Genomic DNA, 17,211 nt, shown 5'->3' with positions numbered 1-17,211 from the left:
GACCGAACATCGAAGAAGAACGGCTCAACTGTGGGGTTGTGAAGATTCTCCCCGGGGTCATCCATTGGCCGGTGAGTGAATTTTGCACGGAACACCCGTTGCCGGATCCGAACACGCTTGGTTTCGACGGTACTTCCCACACTGGAGTGTGGAGATGCTGCTGCGACTGCTGCTGCTACCTGTTGCTGCGATGGCGTTAAAGAGAGGGCAAATGTGTATACACACCCGACCCGATGATGATGATGATGATGGGTCGGTGGCGGGTTCAGCACGGGACGCGTTCGCGTGGTGTGTGAGTACTAAAAAGTGAACGCAGTAGTTCGCCCTGATCTCGCGGATCTTGGAAGGAAGCTCTTTGTTGCAACTCGCGCGCAGAGTGGGGTGGCGTGGCCGACTCCATCTGCAGCACGGGCAGCAGCAGGTGGTGGTAGTCTGTGACGGGTTCAATCATAATTTTGACTATAAAAGCCGGCACCGGCCGCAACTAGACGCATAGTGTACTTGGGTAGTTCATCCGAGTAGCAGCATCCGCGGCATAGCGTTTAGTAGTGCGTAGCGTCATCTAGTGCCCTTGCTAGTGAATCCAGTGCCCAGAAGGAGAATGTTGAAGGTGCGTTTGAGTGTGCCGCGAGAAATTCTAAAAGACTTTGAGACAAACTGAGCGTGTTTGTGTTGTGCCCAAATTTTGAGGGGAAATTTCCGTTTTAGTACACAAAATTGAGTTTTTAGTACAACGCAAATCTTTAGAGCTTATTTCTTGATTTTCTGAGTAGCATTTATTTGAGCAGCTGCTCCGATCGTTACTAATTTAATTTTGATTGCTCAATCATGCGGAGCCGTCTGGCTTAACTAGAGTGATCTATTTGAAAGGGTCTTTGTGCAATCCGGTTGTGTAATCTGCTGTCGTCTAATCAATGCTTTCGCGTTCGTTTCTGTGTATTATTGTAGAAAACGATCGTTCTGAGCTGCCTGGTCGCGGTGGTCCTTTGCTCCGGCGACCTGGAGACGGCTGAAACGGGATGGGGTGGTGGCGGCGGCGGTGGCTGGAGCAGCGGCGGCGGTGGTGGTAAGAAGGTGATCATCATCACGTCGGGCGGCGGCGGCGGCGGTCATGGAGGCGGCGGCTGGAGCGGCGGTGGCCGTAGCCTCGGTGGAGGAGGCTGGTCCAGCGGAGGCGGTGGCGGATATGGCAAGGGTTGGTCCAGCGGTGGTGGATCGTATGGAGGCGGCGGCGGTTACTCGCAGGGCTGGCCAAGCAGCAGCAAGGGATGGTCCAGCGGTGGGTCCTCGTTCGGTGGCGGCTATGGAGGTGGCTACGGAGGCGGCAGCCTCGGAGGTGGCCACTCGGGCGGCTGGAGCTCGGGCGGAAGCAGCCTCGGTGGATGGCCGTCGGGTGGCGTCAGCAAGGGTTGGTCGTCGGTCGGTAGCGGTGGATACGGCGGCAGCCAGGGATGGTCGTCGGGTGGAAGCGGCGGATACGGCGGTGGTAGCCACGGATGGTCGTCGGGCGGCAGTGGACTGGGTGGTGGATACGGCGGCGGCAGCGGTGGTGGCTGGAGCACGGGCCGCAGCCTGGGAGGATCGGGCGGATGGTCGTCGGGAGGGCTGAGCAAGGGCTGGCCATCGAGCGGTGGCAGCAAGGGCTGGTCGTCGGGAGGCTACGGCGGTGGAAGCGGCTGGTCGACCGGAGGAAGCGGATGGAGCGGTTCCAGCGGCTGGTAGGCGCTTGCAGCGTACCCGAAAATTAGCAACCCCTCAACTGCCCCCTCACACTGTTACGACACAGTTCTTGTTGATATCTTGAAATAAACAGCAATACAATCGCTTTTTTTTGTACATAAACCAACCGATCCATTCCCTGATCTCGATGAGAAGCGTTCTCGTTAGGTACGCAGGGCAGATCTGGCCGCTCACGTACCGCCTATCGGTGGATCGTGTGAAAATGTTAATGCACCGCAGGATCAGTTACACGGCGTCCAGCTGGAACATCCACTCCACACCCAAGATACACCGAACCCGATTAGTACAGTGCAGCAGGTACCGTGGCTGTTGGTCCACGCTACGATCCGTCACGGTGGGGACCGAAAAGCTGAATCTGGCACAACAGCAAGGGCGATGGCGACGGTGGCACCAGTCTCGATCGTCCGAACCGATAGCATTATGCTATTATTTTTGCCTTTTTTAATGAATGCCACGATAATGATCGGAGTCCGCTGACAAATTGAGCATTCGCGCTCCCTCCGGGAGGTTGAAGAAGCTGGAGTGAGCTTCGGTTGCTGCTGGGGCCCTCCGTCCGTGATGATGGGTTGTGATGATGTTTCGGTCGACCAATGTGGAATTGAAATGTTAAGAAGCGTAATTGAATGCAACCGGCAAAGGCTTGGCTGGCGCAGGGTTTTGGGTATGGCGTCGTTGATGCACCGTACGACAGGCGCACAATTGTTTGATCTGTATCTTGAGGAGCGAATGAATTGCACGGGAGCCTCAGGAAGGTTTTTTCTTTTATGCGCTGCAAACATTGTGCTCGTATCGTGTCTGACAGGGGCGTTGGTTGGGTTGTAAGTGCATGTAAATGAGTCACGGCTATTGAACATTGATTGTTTTAGATACGTTTGTTTAGAAGCATCTTGAAACGCACAAGACAAATAACAACACCCCTTGTGCCTGCAGTTTTAGTGGCATCGATCTTTCATACGACGATCTTTCAGCCGCTACGAGTTAATATAAGCGAAAGAATAGCATTGTCAGGCAGGAATACATGAAACTGGAATCGTTTACTTGAAGATGATAGCAAATTAATTGAATATCTAAATAATTCCTGCTTCTCGACATCAACTTGGTAGTTTCATTTTGGTTGAGTTTAACGCCTAAAAGTATGCAATTACCATTTCCACGATCGATCATAATGATATACGATCGATATAATATGGTGTTTGGGGACAGTTTTGGACTATTTATCACACTGATTAGTAGTTTCAAGACGAACTGTAAGTCGAGATAACTAATTGTGTATTTACCGGTACCGATGTACTAAAAACATCGGAGATATGTGGGAGTTACTAATTATTCTTTTTTTATGTTTTTTTTCTGAATGACAAATTTTATGTGTCGTTTACTAATATACTACTGGTACCAACGTGTCAGATAGATCGGCACCATTAAAGTACAATGTTTTATGCGAACGTGGAAACATCTTCCTCCGGTCGAAGTTGCTTAAGTATGCAACTAATCAGTACTTTAGTGTGACGACTTCGTTACCGCTTGGCGAGTTACATTCGCTTATGTTTGTGCCCCATGCCCGTTGTAAAAACAGTTAATTTGCATCTGATTATATTCGCTCGCTCGCCTTCGCCTGCCCCAAAGCGACGCATCCCACGGCGCAAAGTTGATCAAAGGCGAGAAAAATTTACACCGTCAACGATTGTGAACTGTGCTAAAAATCAACCATTTTTCATCGCTATAAAGTTGGCGCGGCACGAAGTTTCTGTCATCATCATTGCTGGAATGGGTGGAAATAAGAATGCTAAGGCACGAAAGGGAAGGCAATTTTGAAGGGCCAACCGTGAGGATGAGTCGAATAAAGCGTCTTCTACACGCCGAAAGGAGACCTCCCAGCGTACGTAGCATCGTAGGAGGTCAGGGTGAACAAAACGCTGCTGGACGCAGGTTGATATTAACAACCGGTGAAAAACGGTGCTTAAAGATGGCAGACCGGTTTTCCTAGCTGCTTCGTCCATCGCGGGAAACGAAACGGCGTACGCAAACCGTTTACTTCTAATTAAACTTTATTTTGCCACTCTGTCGATCATTTCTTGCCGTAGAATCCGCCACCCTTGATGAAACCTCCGCCAACGATGAAACCTCCACCGCCGCCACCGAACCCATAGCCAGGGAATCCTCCGCCGAACCCGTGATGTCCGAAGCCACCGCCACCGAACCCTCCGAAATGGCGGAATCCAAATCCACCGCCGAAACCACCACCGTGGCCGAATCCACCTCCAAACCCGCCACCGTGACCAAACCCACCGTAGCCATAGTGGGCCGCTTCTGCCACATCCAGATCACTGCTTTCGGCGTCGGTTTTATCGGATTCTAGGACAACCACAGGACTGCTTTGTAGCGGCACTATTGATTGCACCGTGTTGGAACGTTCTTCCGGCATTGGGGCAGCCTTTGTGATGGTCCACACGGCACAGCAACACAACAGTAAAAGATTCTGCAAGAGAGCCGATTGCGACAGAAAAGGTTCTAGGTGAGCCGATGTCAGCTACAGAAGCATATTTAATTTACCTTCTTCATTTTCGGATCAACAGCTCGAACGTTCCGAACCCAACTAATCGCGATCCTTCTGACCTCCGACGCGTTTATATAGCCTCGCTTCCTTCCCGTCCATGATGGTACTCCACTCCAGAGCAACCAGAAGTACGTATTTGATTGAAAAGCGTAAGGGTTAAGTATAAAATGAATAATGAAGAAACGAACCGCCACACGCCCATCCAGTCCTACCTTTCGCTTGTTCCGTAGAATAACAATAAATCCGCAAGACTCTTGGGCCGTGATTGGAAAATCATCTTCTTTTGATCAATTTAGACACGGTTGGTCGAGGTTAGCGATCGTATCCACCCAAACCGGGTGATCTTTTGCGGGAACAGTTGTCCCGAAAGTTTGCTAAATCATGCAAAACGAGAGCCGTTTCGTGAACATACTATCGTTATCGTGTTTATTTATAGACCAAAACCGAAATGGATGGGTTTCAAATTTAATTTTAGCTCTATAAATCAAACGATGTCTAATTTTGTTTGGTGATCCTGCTCATAATAATATGAGCATTATTATTATTTTGCAATCAACTTCGATTGATGAACCATGTATTAATCCTAATGACAGGTTGCTCGTACGCATCTGCTAAACACTCGGGAAGTCGAACTAAGAAAGATAATTCCATCACCACCATAGAGGAACGAGGAACTCACGGAAAACAAATTAAAAAGAACTCATCAAAAAACGTGGCCAAAAAAAAGCAACATGCCGCTTCTAACGTTGAATTTGTCTGCCTCGCACGGGGTAGCTACCGAAAGTCCCATTCGTCACGGTAGCAGAACCGCGTCCTAGAATGCTAGGCCCTACATCATCCAGCGTGCTGTTCCGGCGGTAGCTTTTGCAAACGTTAAACTGTGCCAACGTATTGTCTAGATGGGTCCGATAACATGTTAAAGTGAGGCTGCGAAGGAGGTATGGAAACGACATAAAAACAAAATACATGTCAGAATTAAATACTCCACAAACGCGCGAGATTGATATGAAATCTCCACACGACATCGAAATCATTGCGATCTGCTGCGTCCCTACTTGAGAAACGGTAAGATGTGGCTTCTTTGTGTAGAGTTTGTTTTTCAATAGCTTTAGCTTAAATTCTACCTCATTATTTCGCCTTCCCCTTTTGCGACCTTCTGTCCGGTTGAAGATCGGTTTGGGGAAAAAAGATCATTATCAAACGTTCTTTTGTGGGACGATCAGCCACATCCGCGATGTAAGCGATCGAATAAGGCATTCCGCATGCCACCGAATGTATGTGGTTCTTCGATGTGGTACTATGGGTCATTAAGAACGTACCCCAAGTACGGGAGAACCATTGCAAAATAAAAAAAAACAGTGAAAATACCTACACACAAACAGTCGTACGAGTCAGTCGGTCGTGTCTTTAACTGTCCCTAAAGAATTTGAATGTACACAACCTAACCCTTTGAATCTTCATTAGGCTCCCATTTGTTTCACATATTGCGCAATTGAATAGTTTTTTTTATCGCAAAACCATCTCTACCTTCTGGAGGAGAATATGGGTTGTGATGCTGGTATCTGTAGTGAGCCCACTTGATTCCATGTCTCGTTAGGCTTGGGGAAAACCCTAGTAGAATAAACAGGATCGTGTGTGTGAATCGTCAATTCAAAGTGCAAACAAATCAATCGTGCCGGATCTTTACGGTCAGTGGCGATCAGCGCAACAAAGCCAAAAATAAGCTCAGTTGGGTTTTTTTTTATATCTCTTCCGGTTCAGGCCGGTTCGGCAACATGACAATCGTTTGAATCGTAGTAGCATATGCTCCGTGGGAGAATACATTTTATTGCACATCATAGCAACCCCTGGAGTAAACAACAAAACGCACGACGAGAAGCAACGGATCAAATGATTCAAACGACTTCAACGCAAAAACAAACGACGAACCTTGCTAGCACGATGCTCTCAAGAAAGCTGCTCGCGAGAGACGCTAACCGGCACCAGAAAGCGGTGCTCAGTTGAAATATGCAGATTTATGAAGCCGGTTCCGTACACGCCACCTGGGCTGGGAAGACTCGGTTTGTTTTGATCGAGTTTTGCGTGCCGCTTCGGGTGGGAGCTTTTGTCGCTTCGGTATGAATCATCGACAATCAACCACAAACAGCTGATACGGAGTAGTTATCCATTTTGGCAATGAATTGCATAACGAATCGATATCACAACTCTCTACTCCTACGCACTACTTAAAGGGGACTATCTTGCTCGAGCAGACTGACCCGTTTGGAAGACAAATTTTCGAAACATTTCGAAATAACATTTCTCTTCGGACAAAAAACATTCAACCATAAAACGTACTCATGTGTTTGATTTTATTCAATCTGCGCATGGATCATTTAATGCTTCCATTCTACCGCGCGTTCTTGCAATTGCAAACATTCCGGCTGTTTCTTGCGAGTCGTTGAACCTCCCTTAACCGAGAGGCGTTTAATTGTGAAGCAACCGACCTCATCAACTTCTTGTTCTGGACGTTCGATGAGCATTTTGCTCACTCATGCAATGACAGAGACGGGTCATGCTGGAGACCCACAAAGTCGGTCACTTTGATCACGTGATGGCGATGGAAGGAAGGTCCCTCATCTTATCCCTCAAATTGCTATCACAAATCCTGTTGGCCAGTATTGGTTTTTGCTAATTTGCGGTGATTTATGGACGGTATTACTAAGCGTTAGTTCCTGAATGATTTCGATCATGTTGCCAATACGCACATTCATTCTTTGCAATCTAACATCCGAATAGACTCCTCTTCCTGGTTTCCTCGTGTGAATCTTCACACTGGCCCCATTCTTCACCCTTCCATTCGCCATCGGACCCTCCCCTGTTGGCATTCATTTATCTTCGACACATAATTTCCTCCATTTCCCTTGCTTCCCTGCTCCGTCTCCCGAGTCCACGAGAACGATCAATTTCAGGTCTTTCTTCAATGGCCCCACCCGCAGGCGAAGAGTCGGTAAACATCCATCGTCTACCGCATCGGAACACATACACTCGCGCGCGCCTTGGAAAACCAGAAAGACGAGCCGTATTTAGCGCCGAACGGATTTGGGGATTTTTGGCGATTACTTTTCGGTTGTTTTGTTTGCAGTATAAATAGTACGACGAACGGGTCGGTTAGACACAGTTAAAGTACGACGCTCGTCAAAGATACAATTCGCGCAGTGTTCCCTTCGCTGGATACATCCCATTAAGACAAGTGACAAAGTTCCATCAAAAAGAATCCATCAGCCATGTTCAAGGTGTGTAACGCTGGGTGGTGCAGTGTAAACAGCAACGACAAATGTTTGTGTTTGGCTTCCCAATCGATTCGATCAAGTCATCACTACGCCTGATTTGTGTGTAAACGGGATACAAATGTGAAATATCGATGCGTAGCCAATGTTGTGACGATTATTGGACTGTGCACAAACAACGTCCACGTGGAGATTAATCCGACGTTCTCTTGATCATTCACAGCTAGTTGCTGTATTGAGCTGCCTCGTGGCGATCAGTTGGGCTATGCCGGCCGTGGAGCTCTCGCAACCGAACGTTGCTCCAGAGGCTCAGAACAGTCCCGCCGTGCTGGTCGTTCAGGCTGAGGACGATTCTGCGGAACTGTCCGTGGCTGAGACGGCCCACCACGGATACGGCGGCTATGGTGGATACGGAGGCTACGGCGGTGGCTTCGGCGGCTATCCGTACGGAGGCTATGGCGGAGGATTCGGAGGTTATGGAGGCGGCTTCGGAGGATTCGGAGGTGGATACGGACACGGCGGATTCGGTGGATACGGACATGGCCATCATCACCATCACGGATAAGGAATGCTTCCGACTACCTCATCGCGCTAGATGTAGTAACGACACCGACTCAATTCAACCCATCTGTCCCGCCACACTGTGATCAGCATCCATCCAAGGAGTACATGCATTTATTATTCGTTTAACTTAACCCGCCAGCGACCCTCGCCGTGACGGCGCCATGACCATCGATTGCCCGACATGTTATTTATTAACTGGATACCGTTCTGTATTACGAATAAACATTCATTTAAGCATATTTGTCAACAGTGTTATTTTTATTTTTCAAAGCAATTTTAAACAAAACTGAAATTCATAAATAGAATTTAAAGAATTTATGCTTCTGAGCATGGACTTTATCCAAAACTTACGAAACCCTCTTAGTTGCGATTGATAGACACCGATGACACCGGACAACACAGTCCGTGAAGTCGTTTTAGGTCGTCCACGTGGACAAAGGAGGCGTGGTAGGTTCAAGATGAGATAGAGTGATGGCGTTAATGGGTCTGTAAGAAAGGCCGAGATAATGAATTGGTAGACGATGGCGCTCGGCCGTGAGCGGTTTGGAACACTCCTGGAACAGGCCAAGTGCTTGTAGTAAATGATAAATATGTAGTATTGTTTAGCGACCTTTGAGCATTTGGAAAGAGTCATTTTATTTGACTATGGCATTGACAAATGAAAGTACACATAAGTTCTAAACAAGTTCTACCAAGAACAATGTATTATTTAGAACTGTTGTTGACCTTGCTACGCGGAATTGCCACAGCACGCTACAAAGACCAAGCGTTTGCTACTTTGAAATATTATGATCCTCAACGAATGACCCTTTGAGAATGTCCCAAGGTTAAAACGTAAAACCACGAACACAATATAAAACTTTAAAAACGATCAATAATGTGTCGAGGCCATCTCTTCAGTCATACGAAAACAGTAATACATCGATGAGTGTCATGAGGATAAATTCGAATGCTGCCAGGCGTGTATAAAACAATGCAAAGAATAAGAAATAATCACATCGTTATGCTTAAATTGTGAATGTTTATTCGTAATACAGAACGGTATCCAGTTAATAAATAACATGTCGGGCAATCGATGGTCATGGCGCCGTCACGGCGAGGGTCGCTGGCGGGTTAAGTTAAACGAATAATAAATGCATGTACTCCTTGGATGGATGCTGATCACAGTGTGGCGGGACAGATGGGTTGAATTGAGTCGGTGTCGTTACTACATCTAGCGCGATGAGGTAGTCGGAAGCATTCCTTATCCGTGATGGTGATGATGGCCATGTCCGTATCCACCGAATCCGCCGTGTCCGTATCCACCTCCGAATCCTCCGAAGCCGCCTCCATAACCTCCGAATCCTCCGCCATAGCCTCCGTACGGATAGCCGCCGAAGCCACCGCCGTAGCCTCCGTATCCACCATAGCCGCCGTATCCGTGGTGGGCCGTCTCAGCCACGGACAGTTCCGCAGAATCGTCCTCAGCCTGAACGACCAGCACGGCGGGACTGTTCTGAGCCTCTGGAGCAACGTTCGGTTGCGAGAGCTCCACGGCCGGCATAGCCCAACTGATCGCCACGAGGCAGCTCAATACAGCAACTAGCTGTGAATGATCAAGAGAACGTCGGATTAATCTCCACGTGGACGTTGTTTGTGCACAGTCCAATAATCGTCACAACATTGGCTACGCATCGATATTTCACATTTGTATCCCGTTTACACACAAATCAGGCGTAGTGATGACTTGATCGAATCGATTGGGAAGCCAAACACAAACATTTGTCGTTGCTGTTTACACTGCACCACCCAGCGTTACACACCTTGAACATGGCTGATGGATTCTTTTTGATGGAACTTTGTCACTTGTCTTAATGGGATGTATCCAGCGAAGGGAACACTGCGCGAATTGTATCTTTGACGAGCGTCGTACTTTAACTGTGTCTAACCGACCCGTTCGTCGTACTATTTATACTGCAAACAAAACAACCGAAAAGTAATCGCCAAAAATCCCCAAATCCGTTCGGCGCTAAATACGGCTCGTCTTTCTGGTTTTCCAAGGCGCGCGCGAGTGTATGTGTTCCGATGCGGTAGACGATGGATGTTTACCGACTCTTCGCCTGCGGGTGGGGCCATTGAAGAAAGACCTGAAATTGATCGTTCTCGTGGACTCGGGAGACGGAGCAGGGAAGCAAGGGAAATGGAGGAAATTATGTGTCGAAGATAAATGAATGCCAACAGGGGAGGGTCCGATGGCGAATGGAAGGGTGAAGAATGGGGCCAGTGTGAAGATTCACACGAGGAAACCAGGAAGAGGAATCTATTCGGATGTTAGATTGCAAAGAATGAATGTGCGTATGGGCAACATGATCGAAATCATTCAGGAACTAACGCTTAGTAATACCGTCCATAAATCACCGCAAATTAGCAAAAACCAATACTGGCCAACAGGATTTGTGATAGCAATTTGAGGGATAAAATGAGGGACCTTCCTTCCATCGCCATCACGTGATCAAAGTGACCGACTTTGTGGGTCTCCAGCATGACCCGTCTCTGTCATTGCATGAGTGAGCAAAATGCTCATGGAACGTCCAGAACAAGGAGTTGATGAGGTCGGTTGCTTCACAAATAAACGCCTCTCGGTTAAGGGAGGTTCAACGACTCGCAAGAAACAGCCGGAATGTTTGCAATTGCAAGAACGAGCGATAGAAATGGAAGCATTAAATGATCCATGCGCAGATTGAATAAAATCAAACACATGAGTACGTTTTATGGTTGAATGTTTTTTTGTCCGAAGAGAAATGTTATTTCGAAATGTTTCGAAAATTTGTCTTCCAAACGGGTCAGTCTGCTCGAGCAAGATAGCCCGCTTTAAGTAGTGCGTAGGAGTAGAGAGTTGTGATATCGATTCGTTATGCAATTCACTGCCAAAATGGACAACTACTCCGTATCAGCTGTTTGTGGTTGATTGTCGATGATTCATATCGAAGCGACAAAAGCTCCCACCCGAAGCGGCACGCAAAACTCGATCAAAACAAACCGAGTCTTCCCAGCCCAGGTGGCGTGTACGGAACCGGCTTCATAAATCTGCATATTTCAACTGAGCACAGCTTTCTGGTGCCGGTTAGCGTCTCTCGCGAGCAGCCTTCTTGAGAGCATCGTGCTAGCAAGGTTCGTCGTTTGTTTTTGCGTTAAAGTCGTTTGAATCATTTGATCCGTTGCTTCTCGTCGTGCGTTTTGTTGTTTACTCCAGGGGTTGCTATGATGTCCAATTAAATGGAGCATTATCTTTGCTTCAAACAATGCGATAATATTCTCCTGTTGAACATGGATAGAATAATCGTAGCGTCTTATGGTTTGTGTTGGTTAATTTAAACAAATCCTTGTTTTTTTAATACTCTTAATACCCAAAGTTATGAATTTAAAACATAATTAAATAAGATTTATACAAATATACACTAGGTACACTATTTATTTAACTAAAGGAAATATTCCTTCAAAAATGAGCGTAAGCGGTATTATTACAAAATATGTAATACCTATTACAGACCAAAACATGTCAGTCACGAGTAGTGTGTGCATTATATTTAACGATTTATGTACGATAATCGCTTCGACATGTCTGACATATGCTGCGGTGAACTCAGCCATGGTGAATAGAACAGTGGTGAATTCATCGGGCAGCGCCTGACGGTATGCTATCGTTTTGCCGCCAACAATGCCTTATGCAATCGCTTCCAAAACAGCAACTGTTCGTCCACCGACTTCGTAGGCCATTTGATGTAGGTTTTTGTTTTCAGCAGATAACTGAGCGTTTTCGGGCACTTGCGCTTAGGAAGATCCTCCAGCAGAACTAAAATAAGTTCATCTCTACGAGTTTCAAGCAACCTAAAAGATGCGAAAAGATTAAATAGTGTAATCTAACCAGACGTAACTGCACCCGTCTTACCGATGCTGAGCTAAATGCATTTCAAACTGACACCAGTGACTGAGCAGGAAGCTTTCGGACACTATCAGCATAAGACAGCGTGACCGATCCATGCACGAAATAATGTTCTCCAGAATTCCGTATCCAACCTGAAATTGAATACGGAATGAAAAGGGCACCATTAAACTTGCGCCGCTTTCAAAACTGTCTCCTGTGGCTACGTACCTCGAAATCACGTTCGTGCAAGCATAAATTTATCTGACTAACACCTTCCATGTTGGGTAGCAACTGATCCAACACCCAGGTCCGATCCGCATTGCTGTAGCTCACGAACACATCGTAGTGAAAGTCGGCCTCCTTCAGCAGTCCGCTCTTGTCCAGATACAGCTTATCGTCGTTAAAGAAGCTAAGTACAGCCGAGTTTTTGATGATCTTGAAGAAGTACTTAATATGGAACCAGTAATAGAACAGCCCTACGGCACACACGATCAGGAAACTGATCGCCACGCTCACGAGTATGTACACCAGCGTATGGTTCTTCGCATGCTCCTGTTCCGTTTCCTGCACTTCCGGCAGATCCGCATTGATCAGTTCATCATCTGATATCATGCAGTCTTGGAGCTCCAGCGGATCAAGCTTCTGATTGCTGGTAAAGTTCATGCACAAATACTCCGACTCGTCGTAATCGAACAGCTGGACGTGCTGAAGCGACAGCTTGGTAGACGCTGGGTTGGGAGCAATACCGTGCTTGCCCACGATAAGTGGTTCCGCAGAAATGGTGTACGCACCCGGTACGTCCGTCCTGTTGTGGACGATGTTGCGCAAGAACTTTACGTAGTTGCACGAACACTGGATCGTATTTCCGCCCAGCCCCATCGCTGTCAAGCGTGAGAAATCGTACAACATATCGGTAGTCAGAATGACGATGCTGTTGTTGCGCAGGTTAACACTCTGCAGCGCATCCGTCGCGGTAAGGATCTGCTGGTTCCAGGCGGATATGTAGTTATAGCTTAGATCCAGCTGCTCCAGGTTACTTAAATTTTCGAAACTTTCCCGATGCAGCATGCGAAGTATGTTGCCGCGCAGATTCAACACACGCAGCTTCTGGAGCGGCGCCAACCAGTTGAGCTGTTGCACCATCGAGTCTTTGAAGTACAACACCTCCAGGCTATTCGCGAGCAGTGTAAAGCTGGCGGAATGCAGCGATTGCGCTACGCCAACGTTGTACGAGATGTCAAGCATTTCGATCGATTTCGCAAGAAACAGATAGTCGACGATCGCGGGCAGACCGATGTTGCAGTAGCTGACGTACTTCACTCGGCGCTGGATCGATCGCAGCGCGATGAACGCTTGATACTCGAGCCGGGTGTTGGACAGATCGAGAAACACTAGACTTATGAGTGGGAAAAAGATGTCTTGATGAAGATCCGCCCCAGCGATCAGCTTCATGAACGGATTCTCGATCCGCTCCTCACCGATTCGGCGTGTGTCCATGTTGGACAGGTCTAGATGCAGCAAATTGCGCAACGGGTAGAAGATCTCCGCCGGTAGCGTTGTAATGTAGTTGTGGGAAAGGAAAAGGTATTGCAGGTTTATGCTTTTGAAAAAATCTACCGGAAGCGTTCGCAAGCTACAGTTTCGCATATCGAGCACCCGAAGTTTGGACAGAAGCGGCAGCCTGTTGTGAGCAGCTGTAATAATAGACAAACAGAAGGTAAAAAAGTTGGAGGTATCCAGCACTTCTAACGTGATCATCGCACGACACACTTACCCAATTCTTCGTTAAACTCGGTAAAGTAATTGCCGCTCAGTGAGAGAAGCCGTACGTTTGGGAACATTTTCAGCGTTGGCGATGGGACGAGAGTGAGCTCATTGTATGCCATCGTTAGATGTTGTACTTCCTGTGGAATTTTGGAAAAATGCTAATTATTTTGACGCATTTCACTGCCTTACTATGGCGCACACCGTGGAGACTAATCATCGCGACTAATCATTGTTTGTTGTTGTGCGCAATATATCACGTTCACACTGTTCCTTTCTCACGAATTAGTCACAAACGAGGCCGTGTAGAGGCTTCTTTACTTAACGGTTTGATGGATTGTTTGGTTGACCAGATTACGTACGGTGATGGTAGGATCTGTTCCGATCGATAGCCACACGACGTACAAGCATTCGACGGTGCACGAAAGTCTGTCACAATGATCCCTCATCAAGATAACGCTAATTCGCCTGGATTATCGATAACCGTAGCACAGAGCGCGGTGGTTCCAGCTCGGTACGGTGAGACGGGCAAAAAATAGTTCAAGTCACGCGTAAGGATGTTGGATTATTACTACGTATGATGGTATCTTCCGGGGTGATTTTGTAGTCTACAGGGTTAATTCTTTACCGCGCCATTATTGACTTTCTTCGCGCGTCGGACAATGGTAGTTTGAAAGTAGAGATGGGAAATTTAATTCCTTTAATTTAATATTATTCTTTATTTAATATTATTCCTTATTATTTTATTCCTTTAGGATTTAAATCCGAGTTAAAGAGTTAGAATAACGATTTAACTCTTTAACTTACTCATAAATGTTGCAACAATTTGAAGTAAGCGAAATGAGTTAGTTCGGATTTGAACTCTTCACGACAACTCACGATTTAAATCATGATTTAACTCTCGAGTGAGTTAACTAATAATTTTACACAATAAACCACTAAAACCGATTTTAACCAATTGTGGGTTCTTTAACACACGTGTGAGTGAATGAGCCGAAACATTCAATCGGTGTAAGTGGGTTATTATATTAAATCCTGATTTAACTCACACAAGAGTTAGTGATTCAAATCATGAGTTAAAGGTCGCCGAGAAGAGTGAAATATAGAGTTAACTCAAACAGGAGTTAACCTTGCATTTAAGTCATGAGTTGAAAGTCGGTGAGAAGAGTTCAATCCTAATTGCTTTAAATGTTTAAATTCTCTGTGAATGAGTTAAATCGCAAAGGAATTATAAATACCCTTCATGGAGATTTTGATTCATTCATTCATTCATTCATAATCTTCGTGCACATCACTAGTTTGAAGTAGCTTATTTGTTTCACACATCATAAGTGGATAATGTCGGTGGAATGTCTGCCATTGACGCTAGCGTGCTAGTGGTTTAGATTTTCACACATCCGGCAACGAACATTTTTATAACACTCATCACATTCTTCTGCCATAATGCAATTAAGAGCTTGTTAAGCGATGGAAACTTTCTTCTTAGTATCATTATTAATCGAAAGCGGTTTTTATGATTATGCTCGCATTAAGAATGATATATTCGTGCGATTTTATTTTTACTTGCCATCGCAAAAGCCACAGAAAAATCGCTCTTTTTTCACTGATTTTCTTCTTCCAAACACCTGCACTATCTACTCAATGAAATGCCTCAAACAACACCATTTCCTATCGATCGATACTAATCTCTATCCCGCGTTATTCTATTACACTTCCTCCACCCACTTCACAGAAGATCACCGTTAATGGGCCACCCGTTGCCAAGGTTACCGAAATCGAAATCACCACCATTTATCGAACGCTTCTTTTTCCGTCACTGCTATCGTTGTGTTGTGTTTTTTTTTTGTTTGTTCTTCCTTTTCTTCTGCCGGTTAATTGCGCTTTTCCTTTCCACCGTGCTTGTTAACACCGAGATAAAAAAAACAGGAGGCAACAAGAAACACTTTGCCGTTATCATTTTCCGTTCGATAGCTCGAAAGCACTGATTGTGGTGTGGTAGTCTAGCTGCGAAGGAGTGCTCGATAAAGTTCCAGAATCCAGCACAGACAGCACCAAATCAAAACATTCGTTGATGATTGACGACAAACCGATCCATCCACCCACTTGTACCACCACACACACTACTAATCATATTAGTTTTATACACATAAAACACGTGCCAGCGCACAACCGTTTGCTGACATAAGCCAGTCATCGGTCGCGTCATGGAATTCTTTCACCCAATACTAACTTCAAGTGGAACCAGTGCACTGACACCCTGCACCAAACTCGTAAGACCGCGATCGTTGAGCCGTAGGTTGGACAGGTCGAGTGCGTGCCGGCCCTGGCGCACGGTAAGCCGTCCCTCCGCCGTCACCCAGGGCAGGTAGTTGTTCGCATTTCCCAGCAGACATTCGGGCTGGCCCTGCTGCAGACTCGACCCGACGTGGAACGCACTCAGCGGGATGTTGTACCGCTCGCCCGGTCTGTGGGGCAAATAGTTGGGCCAACCATTACCGTAACACGCGTAACTGCCACCACAACCGAGCAGATCGCAGTCGGTTGGGTCTACGGTTGCGTCGGTGGCCGTCACCACCGTCACGGCACGACCCGTTCGGTGTTGGGTGTGCAGCACTAGCAGCAGAATCACGAGCACGGTAAGGTTCTGGTAGGGCACGGATATTTCCATTCGATCGACGCGTTACCAACCTGCCGGACGAACCGTTGGTAAGCCACTGAGGACCGAGCGGACCGATAACCGGTGGCGCGTATCGGCTATCGACGTCCGGTAGTACAGCAGCAGCAGCAGCCCCTTATCGGGCGTGATTGGCGTGGACCCGGTGGCCAGCACGGTGCGTAGCAAATCGAATGAATTATCTGATAAATGATGGCCATTATCGTAGGTACCGTCCAGCAAGCTGATAAGTGTCCGAGACAAAAAATAGGTCCGAAGCTCGTCATGTTTGCGACCGTTCGGTGAGTCTATTTTATTTAGTGTCTGCTGTTGTAGAGTTCCGTTTTTGAATCAGTAACTATCGGGCACATTTGTAAGGTTCTGCGATAATCTACTGATAACGCGTACAACAATCTTACCTTCGATTGAGCGTCATAGCACCGCCCGCAAGACAGTGAAAGAAGCGTTGCCGTGCTTGTTTGCTTGCCTGTTGAGGGATTTGTTTACAGTCTTTGTCAGCTGCTTCGATGCCATGTGGAGGTGATAAAATACGATAGGCGGGGATTGCTGATTATTTTAGAATAGCAATTACCCACTGAAGCCGCTGGTGGCTTTCGTTTTGCTATTGAACACCAATAAACCAATTATAAATCTGATACTAAAGAAAGCAAACATTTATAGCACACAATCGATTAGACACAAGATGTATAGAGTTAACTTTCTTTGCATTTTTAATATTTTTTCTCAATCAGATCAATCCAAA

General features: G+C 46.7%; 5 protein-coding genes across 5 annotated transcripts; 2 read left to right on the top strand and 3 right to left on the bottom strand.

Moving 5' to 3' along the window:
• The first annotated feature begins 422 nt into the window (after positions 1–422).
• On the top strand, positions 423–1,820 carry LOC128304121 (uncharacterized). The gene is made up of 2 exons (XM_053041261.1): positions 423–610; positions 949–1,820. The coding sequence occupies exons 1-2, from the start codon at positions 602–604 to the stop codon at positions 1,720–1,722; spliced, it is 783 nt and encodes a 260-aa protein (XP_052897221.1). The 5' UTR covers positions 423–601; the 3' UTR covers positions 1,723–1,820.
• Positions 1,821–3,805: 1,985 nt separating this feature from the next.
• On the bottom strand, positions 3,806–4,299 carry LOC128302922 (keratin-associated protein 19-2-like). The gene is made up of 2 exons (XM_053039772.1): positions 4,291–4,299; positions 3,806–4,216 (listed from the first exon to the last, which is right to left on the bottom strand). Exons 1-2 carry the CDS (start codon positions 4,297–4,299, stop codon positions 3,806–3,808), a joined length of 420 nt encoding a protein of 139 aa, XP_052895732.1.
• A 3,261-nt stretch (positions 4,300–7,560) lies between these two features.
• On the top strand, positions 7,561–8,136 carry LOC128304890 (uncharacterized). Its single transcript, XM_053042133.1, has 2 exons — positions 7,561–7,569; positions 7,787–8,136. The coding sequence occupies exons 1-2, from the start codon at positions 7,561–7,563 to the stop codon at positions 8,126–8,128; spliced, it is 351 nt and encodes a 116-aa protein (XP_052898093.1). The 3' UTR covers positions 8,129–8,136.
• A 1,226-nt stretch (positions 8,137–9,362) lies between these two features.
• On the bottom strand, positions 9,363–9,938 carry LOC128304766 (uncharacterized). Its single transcript, XM_053041995.1, has 2 exons — positions 9,930–9,938; positions 9,363–9,712 (listed from the first exon to the last, which is right to left on the bottom strand). Exons 1-2 carry the CDS (start codon positions 9,936–9,938, stop codon positions 9,371–9,373), a joined length of 351 nt encoding a protein of 116 aa, XP_052897955.1. The 3' UTR covers positions 9,363–9,370.
• Positions 9,939–11,615: 1,677 nt separating this feature from the next.
• LOC128303737 (toll-like receptor 6) lies at positions 11,616–16,478 on the bottom strand. The gene is made up of 5 exons (XM_053040793.1): positions 16,026–16,478; positions 13,806–13,935; positions 12,260–13,725; positions 12,056–12,183; positions 11,616–11,994 (listed from the first exon to the last, which is right to left on the bottom strand). Exons 1-5 carry the CDS (start codon positions 16,461–16,463, stop codon positions 11,805–11,807), a joined length of 2,352 nt encoding a protein of 783 aa, XP_052896753.1. The 5' UTR covers positions 16,464–16,478; the 3' UTR covers positions 11,616–11,804.
• Positions 16,479–17,211: the final 733 nt, after the last annotated feature.

Source organism: Anopheles moucheti, chromosome 3 (assembly GCF_943734755.1).
Source record: "Anopheles moucheti chromosome 3, idAnoMoucSN_F20_07, whole genome shotgun sequence".
In the NCBI taxonomy this organism is placed as follows: domain Eukaryota; kingdom Metazoa; phylum Arthropoda; class Insecta; order Diptera; family Culicidae; genus Anopheles; species Anopheles moucheti.
This window is presented reverse-complemented; position numbering and strand designations above follow the sequence as displayed.